We start from the raw sequence: 15,830 nt of genomic DNA, 5'->3' as shown, positions 1-15,830 counted from the left end.
ACATCACAGAAAATGAAGTAGAGACAACTGTGGAAGAGAGATGGAATTTGTTACCATCTGATTTTGGAAATACTTGTGACTGGCCTTTACACGGGGCATGATGCTCAGATAGTGCTGTAAGGACAGATTCTTCCAGAGGCTTAGGACTATCTGTAATTTTTATTGTTAGAATTCTAGCAGCACATTTCCCCAGTAAAGTGAGATAAGTGTGCATCAGGAGGATAGGTGGTGTAACCAACGACAAGATCAGAGCATGAGATAGCAGTGGGTGTAGCTGTGGTGTGATGATTCTCTCCCAAACCACAAGGGACTGTAATTTCAGTGACATATTTCTAGCCAAACCATACACCACAGTTTAACAAGCCTCTAGGCTGTCACAGTGTGTGAAAATATTCTACTCTTTGTCATATTTCAATTTCATATTAATCTTGAATCACTCTCACAGAACCTCCCTCATAACTCAAGGGTAAATCCTAGAATGAAGAAAGATGACACTGCCTGAGTGCTGCTCAGCAGCAGCAACAGGGTTCATGCCATGCATTGTGGTGAAGTACATTGTGGATCTATGAACCTACATGGGAAGAACTTTAAAACAGAAGGGTACTGACTGCACAAAAGCTGCAAAGCTCTCGCTCCCTCATGGAAAGGGTAGGTCTGTACCCCAAAGCCTATTTGGGATCACTGCAGTGTGTTTAATACCATTCAGCATTCACACATAATAGCCTTTTGCAGACACAAGCTGATAAACCCTCAGAACTCCCTGGCAAAATGTGCTATCTTCCAGCACCTGCTCATTTCAGAATCCAGTGAGGAAACAGCACTATGTCTGAATAAAAGATGATGGCAGTTTTTCCTTGCCAGAATGATTCAGGGATATGCACAGGGGGTTGTCAAGCATGCTCAGTTGTGGGGGTTCCTTTAAGTGGCGAGAACACAGTAGCTAATTGAGAGCAGCTTTAACTCCTCATGAGCTACTCGAGACTACGGTATTTGCTAGTCCTGCCCAGATAGAAGAATGAAGTTTTACTCTTTATGTCATGAGGGGAAAGTAACCAGGATTCAACAGGAAAACATGATCAAGCCTGCTTAGCAGCAGCTGCCACCAGACCACCATTTTGAAAAGAGGCTCTACAGGTAAGAGGAAAAAGAAACAGCCTGTGTTAAGAAAATACTAGAAGTAAAAAAACAGTATGAATACAAAATAACTCAATCCTAGGACTTCTGCAACCTCTCTGTCAAATCCTCTTTCTGTCAAAGAAAGACACCTCATGCTGAGCATACACAATCAAGGACTCAGCATCAACAGCCACATTTGAAAAATAAGACCAGATCTGTCTTAACAAATGAATTTTTACTGCCCTTCAACCTTTACCAAAGTGGATTAGTTTGACTTCGAACTGGATTAAATCCCACTGAAAATGATTGATCTGAAACAATGACCTTTCACTGTAGAACATAACATGAAAGACTTTGGGGATAAGACTAATGAAGTGCAGAGATAAAACAAAATGCCTTTGCCGACATTTTCAAAAGTGGCCTGTTATTCTGGGTGTCCTAGCGTAAAATGCTCATTTCCTCTAAAAATGAGGCCAGGAGAAAGGTGAGCCAGGCATCCAGAATGAGAGACTGCCTGAAAATACTGCCTTGAAGCTGTGTGTCCCAGCATTTGTCCTGAGTGGACGCTGGATGCACCAGTGACCGTGACAGCAAGCGGAACTGCCAAAGGGACTGCAAGCAGGAAAAGCTGCTACTCACATCCTCCATCCCCTGTAGCAATGACATTAGTTATTAGTTATGGATTAGTTCAGGGAAGTTTTTATGTCAGCTGCTGTGCAGGACCTCTACACAGCCATTCCCACAGCACACTTCCAGGGCAGAACCAGCCTCTGGCCTTGCCAGGTTCAGGGACGTCTGCTGAACTGCCCAGAGTAAAGCCACCTCTAGCAGCAGTGCTGGAAAACATGGATGCTGCCTATCGGGAAAGCGACTCTCTCAGTTCAGGAAGAGCCAAGTAACAGAACTTCTGAAAGTGCTCCTAGATTTCTATCCCCTTTCTGTGACCAATGAATACATACAGGATCTGTACTTTGGGCTCTTATAGGCATTTTAGGATAAAAATAACTTTTTTTTTTCTATCTAGGGCAAACTCCTTCCTTTGCTAGGCCATGCCATGTGGAGGAGGAATGACAACAGCAGGTACTGCACATTCAGCTCAGGGCAGGTCAGCCACATGCTCAGCATGCTTCCAAGTACAGCTCCAAGGAAGAACAACATAAACACACCCAGAGCTTGCTACAGATGGTAGGATAGGGATAGAAGAACATGATGGGGACACGAATCACATCTAAGAAACCAGAATGAGGTAAGACACAAATTGAACAAGTTGCTACCCCAATGTGAATACAATGGAAAGAACTCCACTAGGCTCTCCCTGGAAGACTAACTCCAGCCAGCAGTACAAGTAGAGAAGGTCAAGAGGTGTATTCAGCAGAGATTCACTTGTTCTCTTCCCCTCCTGCATGGCCAGTCACCAGGTCTCTTTTGGCTCATGGATGGGGAAGCAGCATCCCTCCCTTGAATCCTGCCCAGCCCCTCTAACCCAGCATGGCCAAGGCCTGTGAGATTGTATGTAGGCACTGCTTGCAAATTTCTGTCCAAATGCAATTAGCTCCTCAAAAGTGCTTTGTGCACTTTCAATATCCCAGTGACATGGGGCTATAGTGGGCCAAAATACACTGTACTTCAACCACTTGACTTTACATCTCTTAAAGGGAAATACTTCTAATTTGCTTGATTTTACATATCAAACTTTGAATTGTCTAACATAAATTTACAGAAAAGTAATAAGTTATTTCACCTGGGAAACGACCTAGAAAATTCAGTTGTCCTCCAGAGAACAACTGTACCAAATTCAGAAATTAAATTCATTAAGTATAAGAGAAAAGGCTTTAATTCTGCTTTAGCTGAAAATCCTTTTGCAAATTTAATTTTGGAAAAGAAACTTGTTGTTCTAGCACTCCTGAGGAATTTTGCTGAATTGAGCCTCTTCTTTTTAACTAAAAACTCAAAACAACTGTTCTTGAACTATTTTAAAAACTTACAAGGTCTTCAGACACTGGTGTTGTTAAAGTGGTAGAACAAATGTCACTTTTATGCCAAGCCAAAATACCTGCATTCCCTAGCATGGGTTGCCTTCTTAGCAAAGAAGCTATATAGAATGACAGTTATCTAAAATTTCTATACAGGCAATGTTAATCTAATCTTATCTCCTCTGACAGGAAACAGAACGAAGTATTTGAAAGGAACTGAAAATACATCTCATTGTAAGAGAGGCGTCATCCCTCTTTGCTCCAATACATCTTCAACAGCAGGGAAGTGTAACCTCCCTGGCTTTCATCCACATGTATCATGTACCACTGGGCTGGCTAAATCACAGTCATTGTAGTGACATGTCATATCAGCAGGGATGAAAACTAAAGTACCTTATTTGGGATCTCAGACAGCAGCCCAGCAAGATCCAGTGGGAATTTTGCTATGGGGCTGCTGCCTCTGCATGGAGCCGGGTCGCTGGCTGGCTCCTGACCGTGTCCCGTCTCCTTTCCACCGCGGGCCGCAGAAACGATGGTGACAGCGCCCGGAGAACGGGTTTTCACCGGGCGTGAATGGATTTTCACGGGGCGTGGCCGTGGCGGCGGCCCCCGTGTATCCACCGCCCCTCAGGGTCCCGCCGCTCCCTCAGCCTCAGCCCCCCTCCGGCCCTCGCGCCCCGCTGTTGCTATGGCTCGGCGGGAGGCGGCAGCCAATCAGGGCGCGGCAGGATATATCTGGCGCTGTTGCTGGCGGCCGCGGACCAATGGGGAGGCGGCGGCGGCGGGCGGCGGGAACAGCCCCGAGCGGAGGAGAGCGGGCGGGCGGTGGCCGCGGCTGTGAGGGCAGGGCGGGCTCGTCCCTCACCTCACGGGTGGTCGTGCGGGTCCTACGAGCCCGGCATCTTTGCTCCCTGTGCGAATGCCCGGATTCACTGACGGCCCCGCTCTTGACGGCAATAAACGATAACGTGTGTTACCCCGCCAAGCACCGCTGTTCCCAACACAAACAAGAAAGGGGCATTTCTTACTGAGATCCGCCAAAATAGTGGAGGCTTCAGGCTCTCAGCACACACAAGTGTTCCCAGGGCAGCTGGTCCTGCGTTTTTAATACATAATTACCATGTGAAAATTATCACTTCTCACCCTTACCTTGAAAAAAATGAACCCTGGAGAAACAGTAAGTGAAAATCTTTATTCGAGAACTTCGTAACAAAAGGTAAAGGAGGCATCTTCTCCCTGTATCTCCAGGCTGGAGATTTGGCAAAGGGGACCCATTTTGCAATATACAGAATTTTTTAAAAACAGTAACACTTCAGGAAAAAACCCAAAAACCCACCCTAACTTGCAGGATTAGTTTTAAAGCTGCATGAAGGGCCTGTCTTGCTACTTATTGTATTAAACAGCAAAACAATGGCATGCCCTAGCACTGAAAATTCTGCTGTGCTCGTTTGTGTCACCTGTGGCACTACAGAGTATGGAACACTCCAGAAGTTACACCCTGCAGTACAACAGGAAGGCAAGGAAAAGAAATATTTTACCATGAGACATTATTTTCCAAGCCTGAGAAAAGGTTGTCCCAATATCCACTGCAAGGCAATATAACCAAATTTTACTCCTTTGAGCACAGGAGCTTCATTTACCTTCACGATGCAACCAAGGACTCGGATCTGGCCAGTGCCATGGTCAGATCTACCAGTGCCATGATCAGATCAGAACCAGTGCCTTGATAATTTTAACATCTACAGTGCAGCTTCAGACCACTCCAGCAAAAACCTACAGTCCACAGTGCACCTTTGCTTTCTTCTATCCTTTGCAAAATTCTTAATAAAACTGTAACCAAACCAACTTTTGTAACCATTGGAAACACCTCCATCCTTCTCCCTCACACTATCCAATCTCCTTGTTAAACTCCTCTTCCTTTAAAAAAAAAAGGAAGGAATGAGGTGTTTCCCAGGGAAGCACAGACACATGGATTGTATCTGCAGGCAGGTCACATCGGTTCACGGTTTTTACTGCTAGAAATTTCATAGAGCAGGCATGCTGCCTGGAACAGTTCTAGTGAGTCAACAGCTGGATCCTCCAGGACCTGAAAGACACAGGAAGGTAGCAAAGCCTCACTAGATATGGTTTTTAACACAGTTGCTTGTGGTGGAAGAGCTCCTTTGGGCAGACAGCAGCACAAAGTGTGTGATGGGAGGAAATGTCACTGGTCAGGGCTGTGTGCATGAAGTGACAAAGGCCTTCCTCCCCTCCAAGTTCAGGTGGAGTAATCCATCAGTGGGTGTGTGGAAGTGATGAGCACAATCCATGCACAATCCATCTCCCAGGAATTCAGAGCAGAGCCATTCCCTTCCCTCTGCCCTAGGCTTTGGCTCCTATAAAAGCCAGCAACTAACAGAGGGTAAGACAGGAATTAAAAATTAAGGAAATTATGTCCTGAGCAAGGGAGTTCTGCTCAGGGAGAGAAAGAAATATCCCCAAAATTAATAAATTGCTTTCATTTTATTCTCATTTTGGTTCTAACAGGATGCATGATCAACAAAAAGCAAATTGAGTTGTGTGCACAAAACAAAGTTCTCATCTGCACCTCTGTGATTCAGACATAGGAACCAAATATCTGCATATTCTTGCCACAAGCCGAGAGTAAGTTGATTCAGCAAGAAGCAAAGTGCCCAGGAAGTCTGTAGAAATGCTGTAAAATCATTTACCCATTCAAACTCTTCCTTTTCCTAAGGCACACACTAAAATATGCAAAATTGCTTTTCTGAATTCCTGAACTGAGTAATTATTACAAAGATTTGAAGATGTCCCGTTTGACATCTACAAGCATCATTCAGTATTCTTGCTCCCCAGCCCATAGTGTACTGAGTGTCATGTTTCTTCACCACTGCAAAATCAGTGCAAGAATGCAGAACAGCAAGATGAAGACTAGCTAGAGACAACCTGCTCTGGGAATCTTAGAAAAGGCTCATTCATTATTAATGCCCAAAGCTTTCCTTCTCGTCTGGCTTACATTATGGCTGGTAAAAAGGCCACTTTCCAAGATACAGATCTTTATATTGATGCTTTCAGAGGCTCAAAAGAGGTTCTGTTACTGCCCTCAGAGCTGCAGCCACTTCTCATAATGAGGCCAGCAGATATGGGTGCTGCTTTTTGTAATCTCTTTTGAAAAGGTTTTCCCCAGCAGCTCACACTGCAAGGGAAACAGCAATGGACACTGACTGACTCTTCAACCAACACACATGAAGCCAAAAAATACACCAATGTACAGCTTAGACAAGGTTTTCTTGAGTCCTGTTTTTAGGTAACAATTCAGAGCCGTGCTCCCATTCCCTTGAAAGCACAAGATTCCTAACTTGTATTCTCTACTGCCTTGAAGTCCCCATCAGAAGGCACACAGACTGCATCCACAGCATGGAACTACCTTCTTTATCTCAGCCAATACTCACACTGCTCTGTATACTGCTATCAGCCATCCCAGAACAGTGCAAAATCCCTTTTCCTCAACCATAAAACAGACTTGCAAATGAAAATTACACTAAACATTTTAAGAGGTCTGAGGGAACAGAATCAAGCTGTACAAAACACTTTAGAGGGGAGGACCTCAAGCAGCCATCTTTGTGTGATTGTTCTATAGGTGAGCACTCCATTACTGAAAATTTAAATTACACTTTGGATCTGCACAGGATCTTTTGGCCACCATTTCAATGACACATTTAGTAAAATTAGGGTCTGATAAGCAATTCAAGTAGGGAAAAAAAAATAAATAATAAAACCACCTTTCCTTCCACTATCTGTTGGACAGTACCCAGGGAATGCCTAGCTTGCTCTGAACTATAATTTAGAAGCTATGCTTAGATCAAACATGTTTGATACTGAATATGATACGAGAATTCACATCTTCTCTGAGAGACCTGCAGGGGATCATGAGTACAGGAGCTCCTTTCTCTGAACTTTAGGTGTGTTCTTACCTGGCTTTGTCCCAGGGCTTGGCTTTCTTCCACATAGGCTGCAGAAACATGTGGGCTTTGAGGCTTGCCAAACACAGTCTGAGAGGAACTGGAAAAAAAAATATTATATCCAGGTGCATTTGTATTTATGCTCTATTTGCCACTTACTGTAATGTTTTGCAGCAAGACAAGAGGGGCTGTTGGCAAGACCATTCATTTGACAGCATTCTGTTGTCTATACACCTGCCTGCCCCATTTCTCAAAATTCTTAAGGTCTGAAAATGCACATTCTGCAGTGGGTAGACTGCCCTGACCAGGAGCAACATATAGGGAATCACATCTCAATATGCAACTTTCTTTCTGCCCCAAAACACTCTCCATAAACAAAGAGGTGTCTACCAAAATGTCTCGCTCCTGGAACATGTTTTAAAAGCAGAGACCTTAAGAGTCAAAATATGTGGCTTTAGACATAGACACAACATTGGCTACACTTCTGCTACAGCTTTCCAAGGCCACCAGTGAAATCTGGGGATGCGACTTCCCCATCCACACTCCCCTGGAGGCTCTGCCAGCCTCTCAAAACAGATCAGTCTGTGGGCACTGGGTCAAGTAGCAGACAGTGGGATGTTCTCCCCCATCATCACAGCTCAACAGTCTCTCTAATGCAACAACACTCCCTGTACCACCAGCAGGCATTGCCCAAGGTGTGAGTGTCCATAGAGGCCCAGACAAGAGGTGCTCACTAGCAGAGTTCAGGAAAAAAGAACCAACAGGATAAGTGCCAAGTCGCCCTTCCTTGGAATGCTCCCCAGGTTCCAGCAACCAGCCTTGGGGCTTCTCTGCTGGAGACTGCATTCAGAGTCACATTTCCTAATGACAAATGGGCTCAATTCCCTCTCCCACCCTCTCAAGAATTTGTCTCATGCTTTTTCACAGCCCACTTACACCGACATGCACAGCGCCCTTAGCAACGAGTTCTGCATTTCAGTTATGCAACATGCCAAAAAGTAGCCTCTGTTGGTGGGTTTGGGACCTGCTGCATGCTGGTGTCAGGATGCTGGGTTGTCCAGAGGGGGACCTAACATTAGGAGGAATCCCAGCACTCTGAGCTGGAATCCCAGAAATGCAGGCAGAAGCTGTAAGCTGCCATGAACATCTCGGCACTGACATTTTCTTAATCAATATGCTGGCTCATAAATACAGAATGCCTTGCTCCATAGAGCTCAGTGTGCTTTTCTTTCTGAAATGGAAGGCATGAGATTTCCACTCTGCAAAAGAACCATTAGCTGGGCTATGTTCCACCTGTCCCAAGTTGCAGAGTGAAGAGGATACACCATCACTATCTGTAAAGGGGAGCATCTGCTTGGTGTCCCACAGGGACTTCCAGTCTGCTATCTGGATCAAACCCTCCTCTCAGGCAGCAGAAGCAGATGGAGACAGTCAGCTTCCAGCCTGGTTCCCTCTCACACTCCCACCTCACAGCCCTGTAGAGCAGAAGAGTCTTGGACACAGCCCAAGTGTGTAGGAGTGGCTGTAAAAAGCCCATGAAAGAAATCAACAGGAATTGTTCTGATAAGCTTTGAGGCCATGTCCTTTCCAGGTGAGCATCTTTAAAAATGAGACAACCAGATTAAGGGTCCTTTGGCTGACTTGTAGCTCTATCCCAGTGCTCAGGAAGCAAGAAGAGCATAACACTGAGTCCATTCCAGATAGGTGATCTTGGCTAAATAATTTCTTTCTCTTTGTGTTACTCTTATGTCTAAAACCAGGATAATAATCAAATGGGTGTTGCTTCCAGGACAGCAACACCCATTTGCCTTACAGTTTGATCTGTTGCCCCCATGAGTTCCCAGAGGAGTGATGCTCATTGCACCACAACTGCTCAAGAGGACTCTTTTAACAATACTCTTCTCTAATCCCTGCCTCTGTTGGAGGGCTCTGCCTTCTAACACAGATGATCCTCACTGACTGAGCAGTGATCTTGCCCAAGACTACCCACGCGAGCTCTCCTGGCTCCCTAGAGAGAAACTGCAGAATGAAATTGCTGAAATTGCAGCCTAAGTATCACTCACTTCTGAAAAAGACTGATGTTCCATAGCATTCATGGAATTTTGAGGAGGTCAAGGTTTTGGGGGGTGCTGGGCCAGGCCACTAAAGAGGATTTACAAATAGGGTTCAAATAACTATGTCCTCACCAAAAGGTGCCAACAAAGCAGCAAGTCCTGCCCCTCACAGGAACATGATAAAGGGTGTGTGGATGCCTGGTACACTGACATACCCAACAAGGAGACATTCACCATAGATTTCTTCTACTGGCAGAACATATTTTAAAAATAAACCTGAGCTCACTCCAGAGTCAGAACATGCAATTTTAAATCCAGCCAAAATATTGCCAGCAAGGCTTGCTGATCTTTCATGATCTTTAGCCACTCTTTAAAACTCTGAATCCTAAAACATAGGTTTTAAAACATTGCAAACCTAAAACAGGTTTACAGTGCCTGGGTTCTCCCCAGCAATTCAGAGCAAGGAGTCTGACATGAATGTGAACAAGGCACCAGGCCAAGTAGGAAATGGGTAAAAGGCAGAAATGTTTTCAGCAGGGAACTGGGGCCAAAGTCTCACCAATCTTTATCTCCAGTGAATCACTTCATTTACTTGTTCTTTAACAAGCCACAAAGCCTTCTGTGCCTCTTCTTCCTCATTTTCAAAATGGGAATAAAGCTTCTTCTACCTGCCTTTTTGACATACTGACAGTGTCATGCTGGCACAAATGCTGTGTCAAGCAGAAGGGTCACAAAATGGGGCTTCTGCTCCTGCTCTGTCTTGCAGATCAGTAAATTAAAGCAAGCCCATAATGTCTATGTTTATTGTGTTCATTTTTATGTAACATTATGGAAGTTGTATAACATATGGAAAATGGCATGAATTTTTGTTGTTTTGCATTCTCTGGATTTCTCTCAATTCCCAGAGAAAATCTGAAATCTGAAGCCTTTGTTATAGGTGGAAAACAGAAAGAGAGAACAGTGCCTGTCTTTCCATCTTCCAATTTGGAAAGCTTGCACTATGGAATAATCTTGTCATGAGGTTGTGAAGCTACAGAAACTATTTTAGGATTAAGTACAGGCCTTACCAAACAAGCCCACAGAACCAGCCCTCACTGGGGATCAGTACAGGTTATGCTTTTCTGCCAAAACCAAGCAAATAGTCCAGAAACTGAACCTGCCTAAAAACAGGGGGTCATATCTTTTTCGATTAGGCTGATTCCAAATCTCCTTTGTGGTACCCATGCACAGATATAAATACTGGCAAAGAAGAATGGACACAAGGAGAAGCAGTTCCTGGGAATGAGGTGTGTCACCATTTCTGCAACTCTCTTCAACAGGGTATCAAGACATGGCTGGACTCACAGCATCATTTTTATTCCTGGCTTTAGGCAGCCCTGTGCTTTCCCTCCCTTTACCTGTGGGGAATAGATTCCAGGGTCCCTAGCTGTCCTCCTCTAAGGATTAAGCTTTCATCCTGTAAATCTGACTGCTGAATGATTCTTTCTGAACTGGCTTCAACACAGCCACCTTGAGGGACTGTGCTCAAGGGAGCTCTGATACCTGCTGAAATAAATGCTCGTATTAAACACACGTACAGATACAGATAACACAGCCCCACCTCTGACCCAGCTATTCCTTCTGTCCTTGCTCCACACACACCAGGGCCTGGGGGAATGGCAGTTACAGCCCTTCCTGCTCTACATACAGCAAAAGCAAGTGGACATCCCTTATGCATTCTATCAAGCCTATTCTGAAGAACAGGGAAAAGAAAAGAGATGGTGGGAATGCTGAACACGACTGGACAGGAAGAAGACAAAAGAGGAAGAGAGAAAAAACAGCAAGAGGGAGGAAAGTGAGAACACATGCTTGAAGACAAGCATCATGTCACAGTTAAGAAGTTCCCCGACTTTTCTCAGGCAATATCTTAATGATGACAGGCATTAAAAACCCAGGAGCTTGCAAAAGGACAAGGTGAGCAGACAACAACTGGAGGAACTCTCTCAATGGAAATACTAAAAGGAATCCATCACTATCTTATGGAAGTGGTTACAGTTTAGGCAAAAGAATAGGTAAGAAAGTCTGTTTCAACACCTTAAATCAAGAGATTTTCTCACTGAATTACCAGTGAGAAGTAGAACTCCAAAGCTCAAAACAAGCCTTGCTGTCCTTCATCAGGACACTTAAGTGAGCAAGAGTGTTTTCAAGAATGGGAAGAGAAGCTTGGAAAGTCTTAAGGTCTTAAAGTCTTAACAATCTGAGTGCAGTTTTACTAACCTTCTACAACTGGGGTCCACACAGAGCCAAAGACTCCTCCGGTGCTGCAAGGGGCCCACCACATGGGCAGACAATAATTCACAATGGGAAGGGGCTCATAAGAGCACAGGACAAAGCTCTCCTGACAGAAGCTGGCAGCAGCCCTGCCCACTGCTTCTCCAGGCAGCAGCACAGGAGAGCCAGAGCAGGTTTGTGGTTCCATCACAGCCTCAGTGCCAAAAGGTACAGGTTGTTCAGCGCTGTCAGTGGTGCACAAAACCATGCTTGTTCCAGCTTCATACAACAGCTCAGGGCTCTGCATACAGCTGCAATGATGGAAAAAATGAATCAGCCAGACATATTGCTTTGCCAAAAGGAGACACCCCCCCCCACCAGCTAAACCTCTGAATCCTGCCCTCCACAGCTGGGAGATAAATTGTCTGACTTGACATGGAACATTTCCATCAAAGGTGGCCAGGCTCCTAAGTGATGTCCCCATGGAACCGACAAGGAAGTCAGTTCTGTGAATATATTTAAATGTTGCTTCATTTATGAACTTTCACTGTAAAGATGCCATACATCACCTGGATTCCAGCATCTTTAAACACATTCCTTCAGGAGGCTGCTCCTGTCCTGGCTCACAGGGCATGAGGGTTATATCCATTTGCTCAGGGCTGATGCCCACAGGAGATCCATCTGTAAGGTGCAGGCCAGGCAGGTGTAACACCACTAATGATTACTCCAAAAGGCAACAAAACAAGCCCAATCTGCCAAATGCAGCAAGACCCTTATGTTCCTTGTGACTGAAGTTTGGTTAAGTGTCTGTTGAAGGACATGGAAATACTGGGTTTTTCTGGAGTACACTGCCCTGATTCCAGAATCTGAGAGCTAAAACCTGCTGCTTCCCATCTATTTCATTTGGTGCCTCTTTAAAGCCAGGCATCTCCTTTCACCTGTTGTTGCACAGGCTGTAGCAGTGTCTGCTCCTCTGAAGCAACAGCATGGAGCCCAACAGTGAGACACTCCACTGAAGCAGAGTTCTCCAGCATCCACTTCAATCCACCCATCAGCACATAATGCTGTTCTGGAGAAGCAATATCCTTCCCCACTTCCTGAGGGAATTTAAAATTGATATTCAATTCTCTGGATCACATCCTGAACCCATTAAGAAGAGACAAACCTGCAGTTTGTGGAGTGTTGGATCCTTTATCCTGTGGCTCTTTGTGAGCTGAAGCCTTCTCAGGACATGAATTGTTGGACACTTTCACATGAAGGAGGCGGGATTTTCGACGTCGATAATTTGCAAACCAGTTATAGACCTGAGTTGGCTGCAGGTTCATGTCCTGAGCCAATCTGTCCTGCAAACCCAGGCACAGGGGGAAATCAAGGGGGGAAAAGAAAAAAATCACTTCCAAATAATCAGGCATTTCCCTTCAGTTCCAAAAGCAGTCCAGCAAAAGACCTTCCAAAGCCAGAGACATTTACTCAGTAGGTCTCCAATAGGTCTGATTGAGGAGATTTTATAAACTCAGTTGAAAGAAAACACAAATTGCACCCTGTACTCCCAGACAATTTGTTTGCTAAGGCTTCCTCTCCACTGCTATCCTATGCTGCTCACCAGATAACACCCTCACCAAAGCATGCTCCTCCCACAGAATGACAGCTTCACACAGGCAGACACTGAAGTCTGAAGCCCTCACCTGGCAAGGTAGTGACCAACAGTGCTTATTAATTTAATTCACACATCCCTTCCATTACAAATCTGTCCATATCCAAAGAAGGTAGATCCATGCATACACCAACACAGCCTATTGTGTTATCACAGCAAATTACCAGCATTTGAAAAGTCAGCACAAAATATGCTCTGGTGAACAAAGTGCAATTTTACACAGGCTGTTACTCAGTCAACTCAGAACTATCTATCACTGTAATAGAGCTCTGCTGAGTGATGGCTGTTTGGCTACCTATGCTCAATCACTACAAAATTTGAATTGTTAAAAACCCAGTGAGGAATTTATTGTCCCTCAACTTTTTATCCACAGCAAGAGAAATAACTTAGCATGAACCTGATGATTTTTTGAATAAACTTTCAGGGAAAGATCAAATATGAGGAATTCCAGCCCCAATGAGCCTTCAACAAGGCTCATTTCAACAAAAAAACAAGGATTCAGAAATTAAACCGGAAATTGACTCCTGATCACAGTGTCCTGCTTTTCTGTGACAAAGAGACTTGATAGGAAGTATCCCTAGCATATCCCTACCCGCTGTTTCTTGTTTGGATATGCTGTCACCTCTGCAGCAAACCTGTGCAGGTGCTGGCGTACTTCTTGTGAATAGTTTCGAGTCTTCAAACCTTCAGGACAAAGGGAAGTAGGTGGAGGATTCCTGTACACAGGAGAAGATGGGGTTAAAAAGGACCCAAAAGGAATAATTCACATTCGTGGGAATTTCCTCACATTACAAAAGTGGTCAAAATACCAAGAAAAACCAAGCTCCAAGAAGCAGCATCTTGAGGTGTGAAACCAGCCTCTGCATCTGTAGCCCCTGCATCTGAAAACTACAGAGAAAAAAATCTTGGATTCCCCACGATGCAGTACCTCTTCCTGCAGCGGAATTTCTGCAGTGGTGTCAGAAAATGTGTCTTGTGTTCCTCCATAAACCTCTGGTAGTGAATCTCATGCCAAAGTTGCACCAGCTCTTTCTTCTCTTCTGCCTTGCAACACTAAAACAAAACTGTGCATAAGCAAACCTTTCCAGAGAGTCACTCAGACCCTGTATAAAGGAGAAAACCCTCAACAGAAATTTACTCAGGGATTCCTACCGGTTGGACAGAGCTAGTAGCATTATCTAAGCACATGGCTCGCTGTACCTTCTCTCATGTACACAGGGACTTGCCTAATTCCTTCTTTTCCCCTGGTGAAAAGGTCAGCATTACCAGATCTAGAAGCCTAAAATTCCTCACTTCGAGTGGCACCATCCAGCCTTCCTCAAGTATTCCCACCCTGCCAAGGTCTAATCTTGGGCTTCCCCACACTTTTATGTCCTGAGCCCTTGGATTGTGAAAAACTCCAAGAACCACAGCAGAACAAAAATCCTGCTACAACCAACCCCATAATCACCCAGTTAGCTTTTTCCCCTTGGCTGACTAACTCGAAGTGCCTGCAGCAAAGGCTTTGTCCTGTGTTTCAGGTCACAATGCACACCTATCACCTTCCACTGCCTTGGGCAAGCTGGAAGTGCTCCATGTGCTGCAGTTAAGATACTTCTGCACTGACAGCTCTATCTACTGTTTCTCTAACATGGCTTTTTGTTTCCATGGCTTTTTGTTTCCATGAAGAACTGAAGAGCACATCCCTACCTTCAGGAGTTTGCAGGCTGCATCATGTTCCCCTTTATGGATATGAACGGACACACAAGCCCGCACAACGTGGATGTTAGTGAGAAAGTATGTCTTGCTTTTGCATCCCATCACAGCTCCAACCAGCTTCTCCAGATTAGGAGATGAGCTCTGGAGCTCCTGGCAAAGCTGTTCTGCTAGATTCAACAGCTTGGTGGATGGGGGGTGATTATTTTCATTCTTCTTTAACATGGCCATGAACTGCTTCATCATCATGTCCTGCTGGAAGCTTTTTCTATGCAATGCACAAAGTTGTGGTTAGATAAAACTCTTTATCTCCTATTTTTAGCTTCTATGGTATGCTTTTGGGTTTTTTTAAAGGAAAGAAATTCACCGTGCTGCTTAAAATAAAACTAGGCCTAAAGCAGCCCTGAAAAGCTAAAGACACACCAGGTTTGCAGTTGACAAAACTTAGCTCAGAAAGACATATTAAGCTTTCCCCAAAACTCAGAGACTAACTCTAGAGTTTACATCCACTCCTTACAGGTTAAAACTACAAATAACGTTAAGTCTAGAGACATTCAGGTGAAAATAATTTTGTGAATTTTCTCCAAACTGGCATGTGACAGGCCCGGGCAGTTACCGTAAAATGTAAAACTCTTGCCGGGGCCATTCCCCACCAGGACAGTCCATCCTTGGGCCGGATCCAGCGACGCCGGGCAAAAGCTGTGAAAGAGCTCGAAGTGCAGGAGCAGGAACACGCGGCAGCCCCGTCCCCCTCCTCCCGCAGCGAGGCGAGGCTCCTGCTCCTCCCCGCTCCCTCTCCCCATCCCTGTCCTCACCGTAGGACCGCTCAGTGTCCAAGCGCTGCCGGCTCCGAGGGCACTGCGGGGGCACTGCGGGGGCAGGTGCGGCTCCCGGAGCCGCCCAGGCGGGGCCGCCCCTGCACTCCACCCCCACCTCGCTACAGCTTCCACCGAGCGCAGCCAATGCCCGCCCGCAGAACTGATGTAGAATGGGACAGAATAGATGGCAGCAAGTTCCTCCCGTAGTAAAGAGTATTTTTAAGTCGCTAATGGGGATCAGACAAGCCCTGATAATTTGACACACTTAGAGCGACTGAATGAAGAGACACACAGCTCAAACCCACCTTCTA

The 15,830-nt window shown here is 45.2% G+C and overlaps 1 protein-coding gene across 5 annotated transcripts; it reads right to left on the bottom strand.

Annotated features, from left to right (window-relative positions):
• Positions 1 to 4,262: 4,262 nt before the first annotated feature.
• ANHX (anomalous homeobox) lies at positions 4,263 to 15,562 on the bottom strand. 5 transcript variants are annotated; one of them, XM_088065258.1, is made up of 10 exons: positions 15,318 to 15,416; positions 14,696 to 14,969; positions 13,935 to 14,059; positions 13,599 to 13,722; positions 12,518 to 12,695; positions 11,922 to 12,033; positions 11,359 to 11,663; positions 10,500 to 10,647; positions 7,061 to 7,148; positions 4,263 to 5,175 (listed from the first exon to the last, which is right to left on the bottom strand). In XM_088065258.1, the coding sequence occupies exons 1-10, from the start codon at positions 15,365 to 15,367 to the stop codon at positions 5,080 to 5,082; spliced, it is 1,500 nt and encodes a 499-aa protein (XP_087921384.1). In that variant the 5' UTR covers positions 15,368 to 15,416; the 3' UTR covers positions 4,263 to 5,079. The 5 variants fall into 5 exon arrangements, with proteins under 5 accessions (XP_087921384.1, XP_087921382.1, XP_087921381.1 ...); XM_088065256.1 differs by lacking the exons at positions 10,500 to 10,647; positions 15,318 to 15,416 and adding an exon at positions 15,517 to 15,562; XM_088065255.1 differs by lacking the exon at positions 10,500 to 10,647 and having other exon boundaries at positions 4,263 to 5,480.
• Positions 15,563 to 15,830: the final 268 nt, after the last annotated feature.

This window comes from Pseudopodoces humilis, chromosome 20 (assembly GCF_049639895.1).
Source record: "Pseudopodoces humilis isolate 2021_Gansu_Grassland_sample_001 chromosome 20, ASM4963989v1, whole genome shotgun sequence".
In the NCBI taxonomy this organism is placed as follows: Eukaryota; Metazoa; Chordata; class Aves; order Passeriformes; family Paridae; genus Pseudopodoces; species Pseudopodoces humilis.
This window is presented reverse-complemented; position numbering and strand designations above follow the sequence as displayed.